Source organism: Varroa jacobsoni, unplaced genomic scaffold, assembly GCF_002532875.2.
Source record: "Varroa jacobsoni isolate VJ856 unplaced genomic scaffold, vjacob_1.0 scaffold_401, whole genome shotgun sequence".
Lineage (NCBI taxonomy): Eukaryota > Metazoa > Arthropoda > Arachnida > Mesostigmata > Varroidae > Varroa > Varroa jacobsoni.
The window spans coordinates 61,416-73,598 of NW_019213303.1; the positions used below are offsets into that span (position 1 = coordinate 61,416).

Genomic DNA, 12,183 nt, shown 5'->3' on the forward strand with positions numbered 1-12,183 from the left:
ATATATCACACAGTTATTGTGGATTAACGCAAGAATTTAACACAGGTCAATTATAATTAAGCAAATTATAGGAGCGAATGGCAATTCCACTGATTATTTAACAGAAATGCATTTGAAGGAGAGACATTATCCAGATTTTGCTGGAACGTTCATGCACCTACTTCTTTATTCTTTTATTATACTTATTATATCATTATCTTGTAAGAGCTTTCAATTTCAGCCAGGGCACTATTATATTGTTAAGTATGCTTACCACTTGTGTTTTTTTGGCGATTCTTATTTTGATGCCAATCCTTAGGTCGTTAAGATGTACCGTCATGTTGCCAGAAAGAAGAAACTGTTAACCAGAGAGAAAACTACCTATAAAAACTGGTATTGAAGGCGAAGGTGGGTTGTGGTGAGCTAACGCTTTAGACCCCGATCAAAGTCTTCTAACTTCGCCAAACGTCTGTTGCATTATCCTAGTAGTTACTAGGGTGAAGACGAAGGACATACAGCCATTTGTATAGCCTTCGTCGGTTACGTATGATCACATCGGCTCTACATGGTGCCGTCCTGCTGCTAGAATCTGCTGGTATATTGTTAGTTGTTACAATGTTCGTTTAGACCATAACCTGCATTAACCTGTAAACCATCCTACAATAAATATATTGGACTAATTATAATTAGATTTTTTTTTCTGTTCTGAGCTATTGTCTGTATTTCAATCCAGACAAATTTTTTGTTTTCGAATTAATTATGTCATTGTGGATTGACACTCGTGGCTGTACTACTAAAACTATCAGAATTCCAAGATCATTTGTTTATAAAATGTTTTTAATAAAGTAAGATAAGCAGTAAGAAAAATCTAACATTGTAATTGGCAGTCATATAGCACGGTGCAGATTTGCTCAGATTTTCGATAGAAAAGCGAACCCCCAAATCCTGATTGTTGTCCCTCCAGAATTCGGCAGAATTAGACAATTCCATTTTTCTGAGGCCGTGGAACAGGATCTGAAAAACGCGTGTTAATATTAACGGCCACTTATGCAATCATTTAATATGGAGCGGACGTTAGTTGTGGCGCTAATGACTATAAGGTTTATTAAAGAAAGGCTATAAAGATTATAATTATAATCTCTGGTGTTATTCCTAGGCTACCTTGTGATGTCTTTGCTTCTATAATCGAGGGCATTCGGTTCGATAAAACAGCATTGATCTCAGTGTTTACGGGTAAAGTAAGTGTCAGTATCTAACTATGCTCGATTCCTAAATCTAAGTCTAATTATAATTTAATAATAATAAAAACTAACTCAAAATAATTTATCATGAAAAAAATATCGCTTTGTCTGTATGCCAAGCTATACTGCAATTCGCTTTTATTCATAAATTTTACCCCAACGGAATTTCATAGCTAGGCACTTAGGCCTAGGTCCTATTATTTTTGTGTGTGTGAGTGACATTGGGCTAACCTGAGTAGTTTACTTCACTGCGCTTCGACGAAATTTCACACACAGAACTTCATCTATTTCGTAAACTCCTCTGGAATTCGGTGGATGTCACACCGATACGTAGTATCACAACACATTTTTTTTACGCAAGACGTTTGCATATAACCGTAAAATTGCTTCGCACCCTAAAGGTACCTAATTAGGGAAAGATATTTTTATCAACGATTACAAAAATATTTGCATCTCTGTGGTATCGCAGATGTGGTAAAACCCATTTTCTTGGCAAAAATATCAGAACTTTCTTAGGCCGTGTGTTTTATCAAGTATTCACCAGTGCACAGGACCCTTCCTTCCTTCCTTTCAATATCACTAAATGCAAATTATGGTTTTCTGGAACAGATTTAGCTTACGTCTACCCTCTAGAAGTAATCATTATTTTGTCTGCTTCGTATCTAGGGATAAAGATGGCACCTCTCGCCTCTGCATAAAGCTGCGGCCCCCTCGTCACGCGTAACATTCTCAAACGACTCCCTCTAGAATCGTATGTGGTTGCGCATTGCCCTCTGCCCGGGCCACTACTGATATATGAATGTTAAAAAAAGATCGTTAAGTTAAGCCTTTAGTTTTTATGATATTTTGCAATTTTTTTGCGAATTTTTATGCAAACGATTTAGAAGCCAATGCCTTTTTTCTGTTTATTTAAGGTAAAGGGACATCCGGTCGTCAAAATAACTGCAGGTAGAGTTCTTTATGTGTCCCTAAGGTCTTCAAAGGACGATCATAACTCTATTTTATTAGTTATCAACTCGTGACAATTCAAGGCTTGATTTTTTACCCACTTTGAATTCTAGTATAGTTATGAAATCTGACGACTATATCTCAAGAAAACGAATTCAGGGAAATAAGCTTTATAAATAGCGGTGGTCACGTAAACTTTAATTATTAAGAGCATAACTAGATCTGTTCAACTCAACTTGATCCGTGGACTGTAGTTAGGATGTGCGTATCATTGAACCCAATGCCCACTTAAATTTTTTAATTGTCTTATTGTTAGAACGCCCCAGTTGTTACGATTACGATCTTCTAGACATTTATCGAACATGAAACTCGACAGCCTTCGTACTTTACCACATGTTATCGGGTATGAATATCGTGTCTTCGAATCGCTGAAATTACATAGAATACTGCGTGCGTCCTAACATTTCAAGTAATAGTAACCATGTTCATGTCGCCCTTTGCCTGTTCTATTTAATTACTATTATACACTAATCTATAGAAAAACTCGCCGAACCATGTTAGTCTACAATTACACTCACGTTTGTCGTTGATCCTTTCTCTGTGTGCATATCACTGAGGCGTAGCGGATCTGTCCCTTCTGTTTGTAGGATTTTTTTAAAAATTGTGGCTGCTATAGAATCAGAACTGCAGAGACCTGGCGCTGAAATGATTAAGTGCACATTACCTTTCGTGAGGCTTGTGATACGGTTCTGATATGTAAGAAAAATTGTTGTAACGCCAAAAGTTACAGAAAACGTCGGCCGTGTGTTTGCATCTCGTGTACCGCTGTTCGCGTCATGCAACGCAACAAAAGGAGCATAATCAGAATGAAGTACATATTGACTATATAATACTGTCAGTGAATTCTATAGCCATTTCAAAAAACGTATTTTTTACTGATCCTAATTTTCACTGACGGGAATCTTTTGCTGATCCAATACACTCGACAAGATGCCACCAGAATAATACTTTACAGTGTGTTTTGAACGTCTTCGTGTTTGATAGTAAATTGTTCTTCACTAACGAAGTTGCACTTCGTGCTTCAGTATGTCAGTAATGATCATTTTAGGAAGGCCCGCTTCCATGTGCCTGTACAAATACTGTCGTTAGGTGTTTCGTGTTCAAAAGTGTTTCTAAAAATCTGCATAACCTTCTGCAGGTCTAAATACTATGCGAGTCGTATCGCTTTACTGACAAAAAAAAAACTCACACATACATCAAACAGACCCTTATACCTGTTGCTTACGTCAATTTTTTTCACTCCAATCTATACATATAGGAAAGGGTGCAATAAACCAATTTTTACTTAACGCTATCGTTCAAAACAACCGGTACTAGACGAAAAAATTACACTGATATATTTAATAACGATTTTTATGTTAGCCACAGTTCGAGGCCCCTATCTCGTTGATCGATATATTGCCCCACAACGAAGTTTTCTAGGCCAGAGACCTATATCGGCCACTTCGTACACTCAAAAAAAACGACTCCTTGTATGAAAGGCAATATTTTATAACTACTTATTGCAAGTTATGCAGATGCAGATTATGATTTATCTACTATCCATTTATATTTCTCATGCCATTGAGTGGCCATGAATACCAACGAATGTTGTTTTAGCTGAGCGATCCGTTTTGCCAAATCTATACGCACCAAATTGTATCTCTGCGTCATTCTAAGCATATATAAAACCATATGCCGTTTATGATATGCCTAGTATACAGCAGCCTATACTGACCCGTAAGGCATGTAATATAATTATAACGAATTTCTTAAAATATTATTATTATCTACTGCAAGTCTACTCTCTGGGCCAGATCAAACTGTGATAGCAGTACGAAATACTGTTTCTTTTTTATCGCTCAAAGGCCAATAGTATTTCATATAGCTCTACCTTTTAAAATTTGATCAAAGGAAAGATTCAGTAACACTCTTTGGACTCCCTTTAGTGGCCTATACAGAATTTGTCGTACGCAAAACCACCCTTATATAGCATATTGTGCATAAAGTAGCTTAAATGAAATAACATTCCTAGCTTTACATTTCTGTACTTCGGTATGTTTCCGTATTTACTAATGATACATACTATTCAACGTAGCGATTGATGAAAGTGCCATGGCCTGAACAAGACTCACTGCTACCGCCATTTTTACCTCATTTACGAGCTATGTTACGACCCGGAAAGCTGACGCTTTTGAACTTTAGTTATACAGAAAACTACTTCGAAATAATTTCTTGAGTCATATTTGTTGGTCGAACGACGGCAAAATCTATCGGCTGTGACCTATATAAGCAAAAAAAAAAACAAGAATATATAGTGATTATAAGATAGTTATTGTTTTTAGTTCTGATCTGATCTGTCTTCTGCCTTATATAAGTTACAATATAAGATACTCATAAAGTCCTTAATTATCTATATCTATCATAATTGCTTGAATATCTACCTCTATATTCGTAATTTAGCAAATTGTTTAGCCACTCACTACTGCACTATGCAACGAAGTGTATTGTCATCGTATCTAGTCAGAAATTTCTGCATCCAGCAAAATCTTAAATCCAACTTAGTTTTTAGGAGTACTTTTAACCCAAAATTAATCATAATTCTATGGCCTATCTATCACGAGTCGATCAGTTCTTCGCGTCAGTAAGTAGATCTTCTCATTCCGGAGGAACAATTTTTTTTTGGCGTGTGATTTAGATCTTAGTGCAAGTAGAGGCACTACTTTACCTGCGATCTGCGCGATCACTAAAAACCCCTATCCAGTATCGTACGGTAATGTGTGCAGTAAGCACAGATTTTCGAATGGTAATTAAAGATGAAGATTGTTTTTCCAACAGAAAACATTGGACCCGCTCTCAGATGCGACAGCGCCTTCATTTACTAACAAGGTTTGTAACTACAAATCTATGAGCTGTTCAAAATTTGTATAAAAACGCGAATTAATGCCTGCAGCTCACCATGTCATTTTTTTACATCGAGTCACAGTATGGCGATGCTCGCGCATACTCGTTACTGTGCTTACACTATTTCTAATGTCGGAGTCTAATAACCAGTAGGTTCTTTCCAGTCCCACTACACACAAATCATTGTACTTTTCCAAGTAGAAGGCCGACTGTTTTCCAGGGCGGGCTATTCTGTCTCCTGCTCTATGTGGACGAGAAGGCTGAGACTACTTTTTGATTAACCCAATGTTTTGACTTGGGATGAGTTTCACGTCAGAAAAAACAAACTACCCTCAGAAGTAGGTTCTGGTGTAGGCGCGGCATTACCTAAAAAATCGTCCCAAAACCATTTCCAATTGTAAAATTATAGGTATTACATGTATTTATCCGTATACAGTTTATAACGCTGCCAAATGAGGATACTAATATAGGCAATGATGAATATGCTACATCTCAACGATCTTTTTAGTTGTGACCGAAGCAGAAACTCGTTTCTCACCTTCGGGCATAGTTTCTCAGAAAGTAAAATTAAGAATTCCTTAGAAAGAAAGAGATTATGAAAATACTCGAAAAGGATCCTCTAGCGACGTCGCGAGCGTCGAAGATACCATGACCTCAAATGTATAGTTAGCATTGTAGTATAGTAACCAAAAAGTATAGACTGCTACATTCTGCAAGAGAAATGAACCAAATCGCTGAAATGTCACTCGCTGCGCTGAAGCAGTGCCCGATGCATTGCGTGAATACATACGTTTATCGAAAAAGATACCACCAGAGTAAACGCAGTCTCTTTGAGTACGTATGACAATTTGCATTCCCGTTTCTGCTTCTTAGTTCCAGCTACCCCAGACCTTCTCGGTAGCCTATTGCCAAAATCACCCGTTTTTCGCTATACACTTCGAAAACACTGTTAAAAAGATGTATGATACATTATTTAATTATATCTTAATGAACGATGTATACGTCAAAACGATAGGCATAATTATTAACATTCAACATAACATTTTTCATTACAAGGTATAGCAGGTGCACGTGGACCAAATTCGGCCGATGACCTGGATAAGATTTATAGAAATATAGGGGGCTTCACATCTCTTCGATTCCTACTAAATGAATCGCTATTGTGAATCTCTATCGGTTAGATCATAGTTCATTGCATGTACGAACAAGTCTAGCCCCATTGTAGTATCACAGTACACACTTTTTGATACAAGAATCCGTTGTATTGGCAGCTCGTGTGTGCGTAAGTGTCATATATAGCTTCACAATAGAGAGGAATTTGGGTTTTTCGGTAGGATTTGGCTATGGCTAGTCCGTACCTAAAATAGAATAGTTAGGCCGTTAGCAGATAGTTTTATTTAGAGTATTTAAAGGAAAACCGTTGCGTGAAATGTACCATGTTCCTGCCAAGAGAGTTACACATTTTGTATGCTAGCAATAAGCTTTGAGCTGCCTTTTAACTCAGTACGTATAGGGCCAGTAGAGTGGGCAAATGCGAATCTGGGTGTTTGGATTTTGTCAGACGATGTAAACCATACAGGTACCTGACATCGTACGCTATGATTTGGAATATTAAGGTACCTTTATATATCTAGTTAAAGCTTTGTTTGTATAACATTTGTGTTTTTTCTTTTTTATTATTTTTTATTTTTAATTATTTATTTTTTCTTATCACTTTTCAAACTAGTATTGAAACGTTCTGTAGCTTAATAGGATAGTTGTCTTAGTTACAGCAGCAGTAATAAAGGGTGTGATGAGCCGAATTCACACTTTTGAAGGTGGATTGTTTCGCAAAGCACTTCTATGGATTATGACCAATTTCATGAACCCCACTAATTTAATAAGCGTGAAGCAAGAAAGTTCAAACAAGTACCATGAATAAAGGAACTCTTTGTCTGTTAGATTAAAATGACAGAGCTACAGAAACCGATGTATATTTGTAAGCTTGATAAAAAAAGATTTCGTACGTGTACAACCTTATTTAACATCAGCATGTATTTGCCTGACGACCTTGTATGTAAAGTTAGCTTAAGCTGGTGGATATTTTATTAGGTTATTATATATCATACTTAAGAAAATTCGTTTGTGATTTTCTCCTCAAAAAAAAGGTGATCAAAATACCCGGTATTATTAATTATATGCGCCTAGTTTATTGAGGAGTTAGCTGAACTGAATTGAAGTCAACCGCGTTGACCGCGACGGTTGAAATTGAGATACTGTGCTCTGGCGCATACTGAAATATTGAAAATAGAAACTGTGATCTTCTAAAAGCCCTGAACGTAAAGCCATTCGTGTACGTAGTCATCTACTAAAGCAAGATAAGATAATAAGTATTTAGCTTCTGTCCCAAATATCAGGGTTTATTTTCTATGAGACCCTAAAGTAGGTGTTTTGCCTTATTTCGTTTTCTCGTAAGCTCATTAAGCTTTATTATCTAATAATTTTATCATTAATAATGATCATTATTTTATTTATTATCAATAATCTACTTTCGATATACGTATGCATGCACACGCCAGACATGCGTCTGGCGTGTGCATGCATACGTAGTAGGGGTATCCTTATATACACTTAAATGATAAAAAAAAAACCTATCGACTATTGGCTAGCTAATGTAATTGGCACAAATATGCTGACACAAAACCGTGGCCCAGGTCGCATTCTAAAAAGGGAAAGGTCTCTTAGCGTTGCCTCATTCGAGCATGCATAGAGCATGAGCACGAGGTACGCCTTAGATAAAATAGTAAAGTAAGTTTCAGGCCACTGTCAAGCTAACTTGGCTCATATAAACAATATTCACGTAAACGAGCAATGCGCAACTAGAATATTCAGGTAAACTTACATAGCAAGTGTTGGAATCGACTGCCTGAAACAGAGATGTATGTATGCCTACATCAGTAAAGTTGGCGACTTCCTACATACGTCTTGTGTCAACTCCTGAAGGTCAGACGTCCCAGTTCGCTTCAAAAGAGAAGTTTTTCTAATGCAGAAGAATTAAATTATTTGATACAGGCATTGCAAAACATTCAAGAGATCTGTCAAGCCTACTAGTTTACGCACAAAAATAAGGCCATGATTTATTTCAAACGAATAACAGAAGTGCCTTACTTTTGTTATTAGTTTGCCCAAGACGGCAAGAAAATATTGCTTGCTTTCTCTATCGTTTTATAATATATGTCATAATGTATGATCGATGAGGTACGCTGACAACAAGCAATTAAGTTAATTTGTGTATAAAACATTAACGTTCACTTCGATGAGTTTGTCTAGTAAACTTGCAGTGAAAGTCTCCACTAGACCCAACCTTAATAATAACTCATCATCAAAATTCATTTATACAAACCAATTCGGTATTCTGCATCTTCACAAACTCCGAGTTATTGGCCTTGATCATTTATTATAGCAAAGGGATCACTGATGCATCAGCATTGAGTATATTTTTTGAATATACAAGGTTGTGTTCGTAAGACCACTGTCTTGTGTCAAGGCTTAAAAGCTGTCTGTATATATATGTACATATACATATGTATAATATTACAGGTGCAGTACAAATACCATGGCATAGATGAACCAGACTATTAATTATCTAAGTAACTTATTTTTGTTTGGCGAACTCCAAAATACACAATGTAAAAAGCAACAAAAGAGTGCTTCCTAATACGTAAATTTCAGGATTGGTGACATTACTCAAATAATGACAATAGATTTCAACGCTTAACAATTCGTGCACTGGGGTAGCCCTATTTACGTATAATATATATATTACGTATATACGTAAAGCATATTCTATGGGACACGCGGCATAATATCGTAACTGGGTACTTGAATGTAATGGCGAAAATGCGTATATTTTGTTATGCTTCCTGCCGGACCACTATTCATAGAAACGTAGCTATTGGAGCATATACACACACCTGAAGAGCCTCTAGAGCATAAAAAATAGAATATTTGTTATGGCCTCCTTAACGTCCCTCCATAAAAACAAATACAACGCAGGCACGTCCCTATTCAGGGAAGTGGTGGCTATATTTTTCGTAGCTATAGCAATCAGCTGGTATACAAACCCTACTTTTACTTACCTAGAGACGGATATTTGTGGAGGAAGATAAATTTCTGCATTCTACATAACCATATCAAATTTTCCATTCAATAAACAGGCAACATAAAATCAGCAATTGAAAACGCACTAATGAAACTATTGCTTTTTCTATGGCCACTAAAATCTTGTCACTATACGGGATTCGACCACTAGCGAAGTTCATATTATTAAGAACATTAGATTGGTTTTACTATTTAGCATCAATTTATTACTAATGAATAGCTAATGAATCGTTAGCCAAGAGAATTGATTTTTTGCCCAGCCGTCAATGAGCCCTGTTGGCCCTATAGGGTACCCCATATCGTGGTTCGGCAAGAACAGCTTTGCCCTTGTTTGTTAATTGAGACTTTAAAATAGGTTAACGCGGCAAAATTTGGATAGCGTTACACTATTTATTATTCAAAAAACGGAGCGCGAAAAAATCACTACTACGTCAACCTTGAACAACTAAAAACGTATCATCATGCTGTCAATATCTATCAGTATCTTCAAACTAATCATAAACAAATGAAAAATTCGATAGCCCTGTAAATATAGCAGACGACCACTTTCTAAACATTCGAAAATGCTTCCCTGAAGAATTAGCTGGGGCGACAAAATGGCCGCTGTAGCTGCTTTCAACCCTTATCTTTTCGAACCAACGGCCCGGCGAAAAGTTAAAGTGGGCTTGAGTTTCCTCTAATCACAGATCGATGTTGAAACCAATTTATTCAATGAATTCTCTAATATGACGTTAAACCCATTTTCTCTATGAAACTACATCGCAGTCGTTGGCCCATCGCCTTAGAACTGCTGTTCGTGGCGATACACGTGACGAACATTATAACACTGACACGAAAAAGAGAAACAAAAATATTTACAGAAGATTATTTTATGATATTTAACAGAATAGCCTAATATTTTTTCAGTTTAAAGCTTTGTTATATCGTTGGATTACAAGGCAAATTTTCCAGCTATCAGGCTAAGCCTTCTTGAGAGCATACCAATGCTGTGGACGATATGTATGATTTGGTACTGAACCAATAACCGTAAAAATTGTCCTACTTTTTTTTTTTAATATACCAGACCCATTTGCTGCCCATCTTGTATCGGGGTGTAACAAACAACATTGCTGTTACCTTATCGATACAGTGTGCTACATATTCAGGAGTATTAAACCAAGAAAAATAGATTTTACTTAACTGTACTTTTTATAGTATTCAGCCTGTTTCGCTAGTGTTAGCGTTCCAAGCTGCGTAGTTCAGCACATGGCTATCGACATTTTCTCAAAATTATACTCTCCGACTTAATTGGATTGCAGATGTAAATCTGTTTGATAAGCGGTACTCGAGAAGCTGCTGGTGATTAGAACGATCGTTCAAAGCCTGATATGACCTAAACCTTGCAAAACCTAGGTAACGGAAGACGTTGAAGCCATAATATACGTCTCATTTAACTACCTGTCCCCACCTATATTCCTCTTTATTACAAAACATGTATTCACTCTTTCGTTATTAATATCGTATACAACGATTGCTTCAATGCCCCACCATTGCCGCGCAAAATTTAATTATTCTGTTCATACATAGGCAATCATATACAATCACGAGGTTTTATTGTACATTTTACAGTTGCTCCGTCTCGCCAACAAACTCTCGCTGAACCGCCGTTCAGATGTCAACGTATCGAGGAGATCCTTGGGAATCGTAGGTGAAACGGTAACGCACTATAAGCATACACCCAAAGCGCCTAAACCTGTGCTGTGCTGAGGTTACCAAGAATATAAAGGCCTAACCTAAACCGGAAGCAGGTTCGAAAAGCAGATGTTGAAAGGGATCCAGTGCTTTTCAAGCTCGTTTCACGAAGATCCTCCTTCGACACACTTCATCCAAGATTTCGTTCTGCCTTTGTAACTGAAATTTTCATAACCAATTTGGCTACTCCTTTCAGTACATATTGTTCCGATAAGATTAGTAACTACGACTCCGCCATGAGATATTTAGCTACGATAATTCTTGATGTTGTGGCTTTCCTTCACGGATTGCTATGGCCTTCTTAGAATGCTTTCATCCATTCGATATATATATCAATGCTACCTAAATTACCTAAAAATGTAAGACAACCGAGAGTTACGGGGGGATACTGATATGCGTAGTACTAAAATATCATACCCAGGTTGATAGATAGAGCTTCACGGTAAAATCACGATAAAATGCAGTCCGCCCATTCAAGTGTGATACGGTAAAGCGTAGGAGCTTCCGAAAGTTACGTATTTCGAAACAACTTTATGTTAAAGAAAATCGCATGAGAGTTCGCTTAGCCGGTAAATACACGACATTGGACCATTATAGGAATTCTGTGTTCTGCTTCGGTAGCTGAAGCTCGCGGGTGGAGCAGGTCTGCATCCGCTTAATGGAAAGCTGTGCTTGTCTACGCGGTATATAATAATTACATTTCCTTGCATATATTCTACTCAAAGGTTTTAATGCCGGATCGCGATGTTCTCTTCTGCGAGATTTGAGATTACGTAAGAGGCCAGGTGACGCTTGGAGCACTCGTTGAATTTGAAAATATCACTAGACCGTAAAATAAACGCTTCCGCTTTTTCCATCGCCTACCCACTGGGCAAACACAAATAATGATTTGCTAAGCCATTGACCTTAAACGTATTTAGTCTAATCTTTTACATCCCCATTAATATCGCCCTTTTTCGACAACTGAGGCGGTATTCAAACAGGTGCTAGAATAGCGAAGCGTAGTAGAAACCTAAAGAAATAAAAATGTTTGCTTAGATTGATGAGCCTCAATGCTAATTATTAGTTAGCCATGTGTTGCAGGAATTGCAAATGATTCCTGCAAAAGGTTTTATGCTCCCTCTAAATGTTTTTTTCTGGATATTTGTTATCAATTTAGCTATTTTTATAGGGGTAATTCTGTAAGGCATGCGCTTGAAGT

The 12,183-nt window shown here is 37.1% G+C and overlaps 1 protein-coding gene and 1 long non-coding RNA gene across 2 annotated transcripts in view; one reads left to right on the top strand and one right to left on the bottom strand.

Moving 5' to 3' along the window:
- The window catches only part of LOC111260116 (uncharacterized), a 5,938-nt gene extending 1,451 nt beyond the window's left edge, over positions 1–4,487 (bottom strand). The window contains exons 1-4 of the mRNA XM_022832616.2: positions 4,294–4,487; positions 2,747–2,868; positions 853–993; positions 254–337 (exon numbers count right to left, since the gene is read on the bottom strand). Of these exons, the coding sequence (XP_022688351.1) occupies positions 254–337; positions 853–993; positions 2,747–2,868; positions 4,294–4,354 (408 nt within the window). The 5' untranslated portion in view covers positions 4,355–4,487. The remainder of the gene's footprint in view (positions 1–253; positions 338–852; positions 994–2,746; positions 2,869–4,293) is intronic.
- Positions 4,488–4,700: 213 nt separating this feature from the next.
- Positions 4,701–11,966, top strand: LOC111260119 (uncharacterized). Its single transcript, XR_002680109.2, has 3 exons — positions 4,701–4,851; positions 5,046–5,096; positions 10,860–11,966. It is a non-coding gene; the product is annotated as an uncharacterized LOC111260119 (long non-coding RNA).
- Positions 11,967–12,183: the final 217 nt, after the last annotated feature.